The following is a 12953-nucleotide window of genomic DNA, read 5'->3' as shown; positions in this document are numbered from 1 at the left end:
GCCCTAATTTTGCTGTATGGATCTTGCCCACATAATTCACAGTAATGATGTGAAGCACCAATCATGCCCGGGATTGGTTATAGCCATTAGCTAATAATCTCAGTTACGGAGTAAGGCCCATCTTACATTTGCCAGGCTGGTGATGTAAGTAATAAATCCTTCCCTTGCCAGTAGGCACACACCAACAAGAATCCCACTGAATCCATGCTACAGTAGCATAACTGGGGAGTTTGGAAGTACACACGTCCTAGCAGAAAGCACAGGTTTTACAGTAGCAGCCCCACAAAAGGGCCCACATACAGCCTCCTCCTGTTCATCAGACTCGAGCAAAACTTGCTCTCCTCAGTTCTGAACTGGTTGTAGACACATTTGTCAGGTCCTGTGTAAAAGAGGAATATATGGAACATGCAAGAAGCATGTCAAGTTTCATTTAGCTTTTTTTTCATTAAGTTGCACATCTCTTGCTGTTTGAGTAAGTAGCTGGACAGTTGTTATGTAGTTGAAAAATAATTGCTTATAGCTTTGTGCCAAGATGTGTTCAACTGCATCTGACACCAACTTTGACCAGCATTTATGGAGTTTTAGTTTTCATACATCCAGTAGTGTAGTTAAAATTATCTGCAATTAATAATATTCCTTATAATCCTGTACTAACTATGCATCAAGCTACTCGGATGTAATAGGCTTATCAATCCCTTCCTGCCTCAGAAGACCATCAAACAACACGCAGTGTATTAAACCATGCACTGAATTATATTAAGCTTTGGTACACAATGGTTACACATTCAGGCTGAAGTAGATGGTGGCATTAAAGCATCATTTCCAATTGTTCTTGTAAATAACAACACTTCAAGGTCAGCACACACTCAAAAGGTGTTTTCCGCATTGTGACAAAAGCTGGGCTCTTTCAACATACATGCGCGTGCGCACACACACACACACTCCGGTGCATATGCTGCACGTGTTTCAGAGGTAGATTGCCGCCTAATACAAGTTACCTGAGGTGAGAACAGCAAAAGTGTATTTTATTCAGCTTTTCCCCTGTGCTTCAGGGGAAACGCACATCAGTGAAATGAAAACTTTTCTTTCCAAGGGCTAAGTCTTGTGCAGCCCCAGTGCCTCCTGAAGGAAGCTAAATGCCTTCCAATTTAATTGTGCCCCTCAGAAACTTGTGCCCCAGTAGTCTCCAAACAGTAACAAAAAACTTCCAAGATTGAAATCAATAACTTGGTCATAATCCCCTTCTTGGAATTTGGTGTAAATAAAAGTCTCTTGGGAAGGAGTACTAGAAATACAGATTTCCTGACACTGTAACCTAATTCCTGGAAGCATTCCTTTCTCAAGACTCTGGTAAATGCTAACACAGCTTATTGGGGTTTTTTGTGAGGGGCCACAGTAGTAGAAATAAGTAGCAGGTAGTTCAAACATCAGCTCAGAATCTCAGCATGGGAATATTGCAGACACAGGGAAAATACATGGCCACAGCTCTGAAGGTTGCAGCTATGCAAGAATAGCTGGAAGAGCAAAGCTGTGTAGTCTGGTTCTCAAAACCTTGACTCAGAGCTTCACTTGTGACAGAATACAAATAGCTTTAAATGTAATATAAACTAAAAACATGCAAGGGATGCTTTTATTTTTAGAGAATGGTGCCAGAGATAGACAGGCTCAAGTGAAGGTCTTTTCCACCTTTGTCTATCATTGTTCTCACTTAAAGCATCATCCACCATGTGCTGAAAGCTCCATACTACCAGTGTACATGGGTGGGCACTGTCCCTTCTAAAATCACAAAATGTTCCTTTGTCTTCTGTTTGTTTTAAATAATTAGAGCTCACGTATAACTTTCTCACACAGGTTTACAAAACACACAAACTTGTCAACGCTGGCATATGCGATATCACCATCCGTCCAGACAAGAAGATTTTAGCAACAGGAGGGTGGGATCATCGCATCAGGATCTTTGGCTGGAAAAACCTGAAGCCCTTAGCAGTGCTGGACTACCACACTGCGAGTGTCCATGCTGTGTCCTTCTCAGATCACAAAATCCCCAGCGAGAGACTGCTGGCAGCTGGCTCAAAAGATCACCGCATCAGTATTTGGTCAATATATACTCAGACGTGACATGTTCTGCACTGTCATGGACTAGGGAGACAGGATTGGTGAAGCAATTCTTTACACTGTAATTCAAACCTGGATGTGGGAAAGTAGTAGAATGTATTTCCAGGCTGAAGTGAGAGTTCTAGGTTAATTCTTAAGCGTCTTGTTCAAGCTGCAAGTTTTGTTTTCCAGAGAGGGAAGTGGATTTTTAAAATTCGTAACAAGCAGAGCACAGCCAGTCACAAACGAACACATAGAACAAGTCTGAGTTCTGCTACAGGTTTTGCAACAGATTTTCTTTGGCAGGTTACATAAATAACTTGTGCCAATATCTTCTTTGGCGAAAAAGGACTGGAATCCCTCAGACTGTGGTGGGGGCAGAATACATCTGTTTGTAAGTCATTTCTGTATCCAAGAAGCTGAATCAGTGTAAATCATCACTCTTCCTTGAAAATTTATACCCATTAAACCACCTCCAGTGGTTTCTCATTGTCAGTTACTTTTTCTTCCCCATAACTGAAAGGCTATCAGACCAACCTTGATTTGTTCACACTGCTGTCAGTTTCTAACTTAAACCAACAGCCAGGAATGTGACTAGGGACGGCCTTTGGCATTTATGAATTTCATTATGTCTCCTGTCACCTCAAGCCTCACAATTAATCACAAGAAAGGGGAAAAAATCTTCCCCTGCGTTGCACTGCAAAGCTATGTAAAGCCTTTTACAGAGCCAGTGCTAAATCCTTTCCATAGACTGACTAGCTGAAGGATTTAAACTCAGCAATCCAATTAGCGCCCTTCTCCTTGGAGAGTTAGGGGTAAGTTTCAGCATGGCAAGTCTGGGATTCAGCCACAGAACTCCCATTAACATTTAGGGGAATTGCATGGATAAATCCTGATCCACACAGTGCGAACGGCTCCATTAACTTGTCATCTCTACAGTCATGGACGCGGGAATTCATTCATGAAGGGTTTGTTTGTTTGAATCATGAAGCAGCATTTGCATTCTTTTAAAGCCTGTTAGACATACACCAGTCTGTTCGTAGACATCTTCCTGTTGTGTTCAGACACAGAGTTGCAGTTACAACTGTCCCACTGAAGCAATTAGCAAGGGACAGTTTGATAAAAAGGAGGTGGCCTGGAAACCAGGACTCAGCTTTACAAACTGAAGTGTTCTGTGTCCAGGCTGTGCACTGTTGATACTTTATTGGAAATATTTGTTTCTGCCTCTGTACAGAGCTGGACATCAAAGAAAAAGTCATTAGAATTGTAGTGAACAGCAACATCAAAAGACTTTAGAAATTATTTCAGGGAAAACACACAAGCAAATTAAGGTCTGGATCTGCTATCCAGCTGTGCTTTCCAGGCAGAGAATACTGTTGGACTAAAAGTCTGAAGCACCAAGGCCGATATTCTTTCCATTAAAACACAGAAACAGGATGCTGCTGCTACCAGGCTTTTCTCAAGAAAACTTAAAACTTGGTCTTACACATTTTGGAGTGTGATGACACCTTAAATAATGCGTATCTTTGATTGTTTCTTTACTATTCAGTAGCTGCATGGGGGATCACAATGCAGTTGAAAGTCAAAGCCTAATTTTGAGTGATCCTGAGTGAAGGGGGGGTGCTGGTGTTCGTTACATCGACCAGACAGAGTTGTGTAGATGGTAAGTGCTCCATCTCCACCCATCATCCACCTCCCATGCAGAGGAGGAGCTTCTGACACCGTACAGCAGCCCTACAGAATGAGACAGGGTCTTTCTCCACAAACCTGCTGCTGGAAGAAACCTTTTCTTTTTTTCCCTTTCTTAAAGTAGGTCAGAATTGACATAGATAAACAAACAAATAAACATGGAAAACATTGTCATGTGTGGCCCAGGAACCCGTTATAGGGAGTTTGCAGAGATTTCCTTCTGGCTGTCCTGTCTCGTACTGCACCACACACGAAGCCTGTCAGGCGTCTCCCATTGGAGTGGTGCTCAGCACACCCCATGTTCCGAGTGCCAGTCATGAGCACCTCATGCTCCGGGGCCACTGGGCAGCTCCAGGGCATTGGCACTGGGTTCTGCTCCTGGCAGGGCTGGCTGATGGGCTGGCTCACGGCTCCCCGCACGCAGCGCGTCCCTCCTGTGTCTGAGTCCACAGGTCCCAAAGCAGTACACAAAATGCATCTTTAATGAAGGCCTCGGCATCTTACAGACACTGTAAGAAATAACTTTTGATGCAAATGCTGTGATATTGGCACAGTGGCAGCCACCTAGGAAGAATAGATTAATTCCCTATGTCTTAATAGGAGTGCTATTAGATCAGAGCCTGAACGTTAGGAACTCTTGAGTATATTCTTTTCTCTGAAAAATGCCATTTACTGTCAATGTTGGTGTCTGAAGTAATTATGGAGAGTCTCAAGGGATGTTTAGATTTACTAACAGGTCTTTTGGAAGATACTCTAAAGATTACTATGTGCCTTCACATCAAACTTAACTCCCTTTACTGGGGGTTAAATAGTTATGTTTGTCTGACTAGGTAGATTTAAAAATAAACTCAGTCATGCAAACACAAACTGAAAATGAGAGCATGAACTGCATCTGTAATCTTACTAGCAGCCACACATAGGGGGTAAAGAGTTTCCTCAGCTTCAAGAGGAAGGACACGTTGCAGATCTGCTTGCAAGAACAGACCCATCCTGTACTTCCTTACTTCCCACTACCAAAGCACTATCCATGTGATACTTTTGCACATTACAACAATTAATTAACACTTTACATCACTACTGATTTTATTTAAACACTCAGTAAAGGGATTATTTTTTTCCACATTATAGTTTCCTTGAAATAAGCAACGAGGCTACCCTAGTTTGACTTAAGAGTTGAGCCTAAATGACATAGTTTGAATATGAATTACAGTCTTCTAAAAGTTTATTTGCTTAAGGAACTGACCTGGATTTTCCCAAAGTAGAATGATTTCCAACAGGAAAGACAGTCTATATTGCTAGAGACTGGAAATACAGTTGTCTGATGGCATCTAGGAAATTAACAAATTTTTTTTCTGAAAAAAAATGTAAAGCTTTTTACAATTGTACCACGAGCATGGTTATCACTCCAGATTTCAGCTGACTTGCTAGCAAGGAGCCACCTTAAGCCGCTGGAGTAGGCTCTGGAATCTCACCTGCCAGAAAGGAACAGGGCTAGCCTGTACCTGGCCTAAAGGATTCGAGTGAAGGTGATGACAGCTGAATTATTACAAAAGGCTTCCTCCCAAGAATCATCATCTTTGGCACTTTGGCAGGGAAGAAAGGAAGCAGCATTCGTAAACTGATAGAAATAGATCCTAAACACTAGCATTTGTGCAGCAATTACATGGAATATTTATCACCACTGGAATGAATGGTGATCTCTGACCCTCTAATGTTTTTTGCAAATGAATCCATTAGTTCCAACCCCTTTCTCTTATCAGTACATGAGCCATAAAGCATTGCAGGTGTAGATGAGCAAGGAAAGAGGAGATTAATTGTATTTGTAGTAATAAGTGGAAAAGGAAGTAGGCTGAGGGCCTGCAATGAGGCAGTTGTTAAATTTAGTCCCATACAATGCAATTGCATTAGTAAGCAAATAAATTACTCTCTGCAGCTTGACTTGGATTGTTGCAAAGATTTCAGTTTTAAAGAGCAGATTTTTATAGTTCAGTCAATACTGGCTTCTGGACTGCTTTGGGTTTTAGCACATTTAAGATGCATCTACAAAGCCAACTTACAAATTAATAAATCTTTCCTTTAATTCAGTCTGCCAAGAGCAAAGATAGAACACTGACTACTGCAGGAGCCATGTTAGTGATGTAAACCAAAGGACTGGGGATTAAACAAGGATTACTGAGCGCTAAATCAATGTGTTTCCTTTTCTGGCTGTGTGTCTATGGTGTGAAAGTATGGATCATTACATAAAACATGGCACATGACTGCCTGGATTAATACTAGGCAATGTCACAGCAGTGCTGAGACACAAAGTTTGATGTTTAAGCATGACCAGAGCGCTACCAAGAAAGTGACAGCAATGACTAAGGAAAAAGGCATGTTTTTCTGATGTTTGTAGTACTTTGCAGTTTCAGCCTGGATCCCCCTACTAGGGTAATTTTTCCAAGTAAACCTGGCTGTGTTTAATCCATGCCCTACTCTTATGGGGCATGCTGGAGTTGTTTTTTTGTTGTTTTTTTTTTTTTTTTAATAATGTGAAGAAAACTATCCAGAATTAAGATCCTACTAGTTTTTTGGCAATTCATTTAAGGATCTCGCAGTATGAAATTAAATGCAAAAAACCCTCATGTCTACACTATCAGACACAGCAGATAGAAAAGTAACTTTTAAAATAGACTTAAATTGAAGCATGCCAGGTGTGAAACTTGCCAACAACATCAAAGTAAGCATGGAGCAAGTAGCCATATTCTGGATACCAAATTTTTTGTCCCCTGACTTTACCACATTCTCTCATCCCTTTTCAAAGAATCATACTATCACAGAATGGTTTGGGTTGAAGGGACCTTAAAGACCATTTTGTTCCACCCCCTGCCCTGGGCAGGGACACCTCCCACCAGCCCAGGTTGCTTCAAGCCGCATCCAGCCTGGCCTTGAACCCCTCCAGGGATGGGGCAGCCACAGCTTCTCTGGGCAACCTGGGCCAGGGGCTCACTGCCCTCACAGTGAATAATTTCTTCCTAAATCTCCTCTCTTTCAGTTTAAAACCATTCCCCCTCATCCTATCGCTCCATTCCCTGATAAAGAGTCCCTCCCCAGCTTTCTATAGCCCCTTTTGGTCAAGACAAGACCAGCAGCCAGAGTTTGGGCTGGTTAGTCACACAGCTGTTCTCCTGTAAGGTTTTATTTACCACCACCCCTTATTAAACACTACGAAATAACAGGTCGTTTGGTTGAGCCATTTGCTCCCCTATGCATTTGTAATGCTATCATTATCTGCATTTACTCAGTCTATTAAGAATTTTGTTCGAGTAGTAATGCTCCCCCAAATACATTTAGTAGTGATACACACCCCCAAATAACACTTAATGCTCATGTCTGAGTAGGTAAATTTTGTTTTAGCTATTAGTAGTTTATTCCCCTTCAATACAATCCATCACAAAAAAACTTTGACACTACATAGTTGGGACCATAGCAACGTAATCTCTCAGTTGTGAATGTTTTGCTCATTTGATTAATGATATGAAATGTATCCGTATGTTCTATCAGCATTACTGTGTACTGCTTTATTCTGACTTACCTCAGAGGAATCTGGTGGACAGTTTGGTATTATAAGAGGAGCGGAAAGCGGGGTGAGGAGGAAATCAAAACAAAGAAGCAACTTGCCCTTGTACATTAAGTGATATAAAGATTCTGGAAAGCACAAAGGGTCTTGAAGAAAACCACCTCCAGCAAGTGCCAGATTCCTTATGGGAAAAGGACAAGGATGGCAGGGAGGAAAAGTACCTAGAGCAAGCATACAGTAATAGGTCTGTCTTTTTAAATTTGTACATCAGCTCATTTAGTTCCAGAAGTATTTGCTTTTACCTCCCCACCATGCTTTTTTAAAGGTGTTGGAACACTAGGAAACCCTGTAAACCACAGGCTACACCTCTAAAGAAGCCTGTGCTCACCCAGAGGAGCATGTATTTATTTCTCTACTATGAACAGTCATAATGCCAGATGTTACAGTGCCACTGGAGATAGCAGCAGGAGGGACTGAGGTCTTGGAGCAGCCACATGCACTGCAGAAGAACCATCCCAGAGCAGTACTGACTAACTCCTTAGAGAAGAGTGACATGGCAGTGAAAAAAATTGTAATTCTAACAATTGCCTATTACAATTTGAAGTTATAATTAAAAAACCCCAACACTGTTACATTAGATATAGATTACAGCTGGATGCTGTTTCCTCCTGGTTTTTATTCACAGTATATGTATATTAGGGCAGTAAAATACTACAGAAACCCTTTGGCACTTTCTGGACAGCAATGATCTCTCTTTCCTACCAGCTGCAGGGCTGATTGATCCTGATTATGTCCAGCTCAGGGAATCTAGGCAAGATGTTAAAATGCTGAGCCATTATTCTGCTCCGCAGCTCTGGCATCTCATGCATGCAAAGGTACCTTTTCCAGACACCCATGGCACTGCTTGCTATAAACATGCTCTGACACAGGTAGGAAGAAGGTTGGTGCATTGGGCCCACATAATAACTTTAAACATGGCATTTGTCTCCGTGGTAATTAAAAAAATTGCTTATGTGAAATCTCAGTGATTCACTGTCTGTGTTCACAGAAAAGCATCTAGGCTTTACTTACGGTAAGAATTGTCTTTTCAGATTTTTTTGCCTTAGATATTTTGATGGCATGCAGACTTGGCATCAACGCTAAATAGAGACATTGAGTCTTTATAGTTTTATCTTTTGAGCCCATCTGGTTTGAAGCAGTTGACAACAAGCAGGAAAGGGAATAGAATGAAAGACTCACTTCATGTTTGCTGAAATAAAAGAAATGTGTAAGGCACCGCTCAAATAAGATCAGCCTGGGAGGAGGGCCGCTGCACTCCCCTCTCCCCACCCCTCCTCTACCCTTTTCTGATGGCTGGGATGGGAAGGCTTCACCTGCAGCCCCCCCACCGCCCGTGCTGTTGGAGCCCACGCCCAGCCCAAAGGCAGCAGGAGCTGGTGGGCTGGCGCATGGAGGGAGAAGGGGAGCTGCCTGCCCCCCAGAACGAGGGACAGCGGGAGCTCTAGGCACCGGGGATAGTTACCAGAACTAGCTCCAGTGAGAGCAGGAAAACATGCCCTTTCCTTCTCCAGCTACCAATGACCACTAAGAGCTGCTCATACAAGAACTACAAAATTCTGCAACTGGAACTGGGGCTAGAAACACAGCACAGACATAAAAGGGCACTTGCTTGCTGAGTGAGGCCCACGGTATGACGTGTTCGTCCCCTTGGGGAGGTGACGAGAGGCTATCCTTATGCACTCTGGGAGCGTAAGATGGAAGTTGCTATACAAGTTTGCACGATTTTACACCATGCAGCAGCTAGCCTTGAAAGTGCGTATGCATTTCCCCTTATGCTGCTCTGTCTCCTTATAGAATTAGGTCCTAAATGTGACTTTTATGGCTTTTGTTCTTAATCACTTTCTTACTAGTTCAAATTTACAATTTTAACCTAAATAGAAGTGAGTGATTTATTGTAATTATTTTGTATCGGCTGCTCTTCATAAACTTTTTTTTTTTTAAATCTGGAAAAACATTTAATTTCCCATATGGAAAGAACGCATTTATCATACTTTACTCAGATATACTTGGCTGACTATTGCACATATATGCAAAACATATGTGACATATTCAAGGCTGAATTTCATAAAACAGAAATGCTATGAAATGTGATATAATAAATATATTACACAGACATATGTGGCCAATTTATAAAACTATGGTATCTTTGGTAAATTTATAATAGGTCATTTCTATTAATGGGGGGAATGAGTGCATTTTTCTGGCATATGCAACACACACAGTACTTTACATAGACTTCCTGAAGGAAGGTAGACCTTTGAAAAGCAGACTTGTACATGTACATATATACTGTATATGGGACACGTCCATATTTTTCAAAATTAATATATATCTTCAAAACCAGCTTTTGCACCGATTGTGCGTACGACATACTGGGCAGAAAAAAGTATGAAGTACCATTCTTGGAGATTAGCAAACCTCTGATACGCTAACTAGATTCGCACAGACAATGGGTGTCTCGCTTTAACAGAGAGCACATTTTATAAGCACACACTGTGCTCATGATAATGGCCAGTAATAGAAATCTTTGGGTATGGTCGCTTTCATCTAGTTGTGTCAAACACTCACGTAAATTAAATATCTTACTGATCAACTGAATTAGAATAATTAAATGAAGAAAAAAATGCATACGTTTAGAAAGAAGTTACATACTAGCCTCTACACTAGCAGGCTCCACTCTTCGTAACACCAGCTTATAGCGACAGCTGAACTATTGCTGGCTGATTACCTTCAAATTCTAACTCACAGATTACTGCCCTTCCTTATTTATGCCTGTGAGCTTCAAAGATCAGATCTTTGCTTTATAAAGCAAACCTATATTTTTCTCTCAGATTGCGTATTTGCAATTTTGGACACGAGTTCTTCGAGGGCTCTTTTCCCGCGTGTGCGCGACCCGGGGGTGCGATGCCCGGCTCTTCCCTCTGGAGGGAGCCGGCTCTTCAGGCACGGCCGGGCGGGAGCGCCTGGGCCGCACGCCGGACAGCGGGGCCGCGGCACGCCCGGCACCCCCGCAGCCCGCTCCCGCGACAGGGCAGCACCTCCTGGCCACACCGGCCGTTCACAAAAATGGCGGGTCAGACCATCGCACCCGCCGTCTCAACGCTCTGCCAGCAAAACCGTGTTTGTTTTCAACCCATCGGGAAACTGAAGAGCAGAAGGAAAAGCAACAGGACCAGAACACGTATGTGCACACACACGTTCCCCCACCCTCCACCCCGCCGCGTTCAACAGGCTCACAGCAACTTTTTGAGCTCCTCGGAGGAAGATGCTAAAACTCGCTTTGCATGTGCTGCTGCGATAGCTCTTCCAGCTCTCCTCCGGGCAGCAGGGCTCAGCTTCCACCCCAAACCCAATCTGTAGGTCCCTGACTTGTTCCCAACGGCTATAGGGGTGCCTTTACATAGGCACATATGCACGGCAGGAGCGACCCTGCCTTTCTGACTCTTTTCAGACCAGATGAAGGTGCGGCTGCCCCTTGGCCGGGCATCTAGGTGCCACAAGCCGAACTCCACGCGGTGGCAAGAATATGGCATGTTTGGCAGGGAGGACAGCACACCAGCTGAGGTGGCCCTGAGCCCTGCAGCCCCACTAGCCACAGCTCCTTGTAGGGATGCACTAGGAAGCCCCCAATTCATGGGAGACCCACACTTCCCCCAGTGGCCTGGTGGCTGCAAAATGCCTTTTTATGCCTACTGCAGCCCTGGGTCATTCCCCACACTGCAACCCACTGTTGCACAGACCGTAGCATGAATGAAGCCAGAGCACTTGCTCCCCTGGCAATGGCCATGCATATGCACACTTGAGATTGACTGAAGAGATGCCAACACCCCGGGATGCTGAGAGGCATCGACTGGGGACCACCTTCACAGTTCCACCCAAAGCAGTTCTAGGGTCTCCCTGAACAGGAGGAAAGATTAAAAAGTACATCCATGAAGTGTGTAAGTCGCGTGCATGAACACTGCAAGCACACAGAAGTCTCATCCCCATGCTCCTATCCTACATTGAATTTAGTCAGATCCATGAGCAGGGAAAAAAATAAAACCAACAACAACAAAAACCCATTCCTGAAACCCTAAGCTATCCCCAGTGTTTGGGGTAAGTGATCAAGCAAAGACCTGCCTTGTTTCACCTCTGGGTGCCTAACCCTGTATTTATCCACTGAGGTAAGTGATGCGGTTTTCAGAGGTTTGGAGCAATCAGTAAATTCAGCCTGTACCGCTGGAAAATGGAGCCACATGGCTAATTTATTCTGTAGCCCTGTTTGGAAGAGACAAAGGGTGCTTGTAACCTCTGTGCTTGGGCCTGTTTTACCAGCAGCTTTTAAATATACACTGTTATGTGTGACTTGAGGCAACCATAAGTGGACGTATTGTCTGGAAATGCTGCAGCCTTCTTTCCGAGTATGTGCCATGGGCCTTGGTGACGGCATGTACTGAGTGAAGTTTAAACATACATGTAATCAAATCACACAAAGTCATTTTTCAAGTGAAACTGCAATACCTATAGATAAGGCATGGCCTGTACATGATATATCTTGACTAACTGGCTGACAGGTAACATGAAATTAAAGTGTTACGGATTTTCAGTGATTCTCAAAAGGTTTCTGCTACTCAGTGTGCAGTGTTACGGCAGAGTGTGGGGGGGTGTTGTTTGTTTGAAGTGGATATTTTGTTGTGATAGAAAAATAACCCTGCTTGCTTTCTGTATCTGGAGCACTCCCATCCGGTGAGTTAGACATAGCGATACAAGGAGGAAACACTAGTCAAAGCCCTGAAGAACCTTGATTTAAAAGCTAAAACATGACATGAAATGGGCTGGTAACATACTTAATACTAACATATATAAGCACCTTGCATGTTGATGGTCTAAAATCAAGGTTAGGAATACCATTTTCATAGTTAAAACTGAAGTCTTGAAACAGCTGCATGGTCTCTCCTTCCCATTCACAGAACTTCTGTAGTGGTTCTTCTAGCACAGAGGATAGACTAGTGATCCTGAGGGCCCCCTGCCTACAGCCATAGGTTGAAGTGCTGTGATTTTCTCTTCTTCTAACGGAGATAAACTAAATTTCCTACAGTCAAGGTAAGGACCTTGAGTCACTTTCTGTAAGAGCACAGTTTAGTCTTGGTGTGTTGGGTCATGCAGTCCTCTCAGCTCTTACGCAGTAAAGTACGTTTGAAAAAGGCCAGTCTGCACTGAGAGCCAGTGAAGCTTCTTGCAGCACTTTGTGTATGTTTAAAGAAGACAGGTGCTTACCAATACAAACAGAAGTGTACCATATCCATTTCCACCCGGGACCCCAACCCTGCAAGTTCTTTGCATAAGGATAGATCACCACGGCCATGGGCAGCTCCAGCAACCAGGGAGCGAGAAGGGAAGGAGCATTTGCCTATAGAGATTCACTATTTGTTCAGACTGAACAGCTCCAGTTTACTATTCCTTCCTTATTTAAGTGACCTCGTTTTGTAGGGGAGGCTTAGACTTCAGAGCAGACAAACTGACAAATACACACAAGTAATCAAACAAGAAATGACAGAAAGAAAGAAGAGGAAAA

General features: G+C 43.2%; 1 protein-coding gene across 9 annotated transcripts in view; it reads left to right on the top strand.

Moving 5' to 3' along the window:
* The window catches only part of GNB1L (G protein subunit beta 1 like), a 52714-nt gene extending 43246 nt beyond the window's left edge, over positions 1-9468 (top strand). For all 9 annotated transcript variants that reach the window (XM_063350915.1, XM_063350913.1, XM_063350916.1 and 6 more), the window contains one exon: positions 1852-9468. In XM_063350915.1, the coding sequence (XP_063206985.1) occupies positions 1852-2118 (267 nt within the window). In that variant the 3' untranslated portion in view covers positions 2119-9468. The remainder of the gene's footprint in view (positions 1-1851) is intronic.
* The last annotated feature ends 3485 nt before the right edge of the window (positions 9469-12953 follow it).

The sequence above is a fragment of the Chroicocephalus ridibundus genome, chromosome 13 (assembly GCF_963924245.1).
Source record: "Chroicocephalus ridibundus chromosome 13, bChrRid1.1, whole genome shotgun sequence".
NCBI classification, from domain to species: domain Eukaryota; kingdom Metazoa; phylum Chordata; class Aves; order Charadriiformes; family Laridae; genus Chroicocephalus; species Chroicocephalus ridibundus.
The sequence above is the reverse complement of the archived record's forward strand: the minus strand, read 5'-3'. Positions and strand labels throughout refer to the sequence as shown.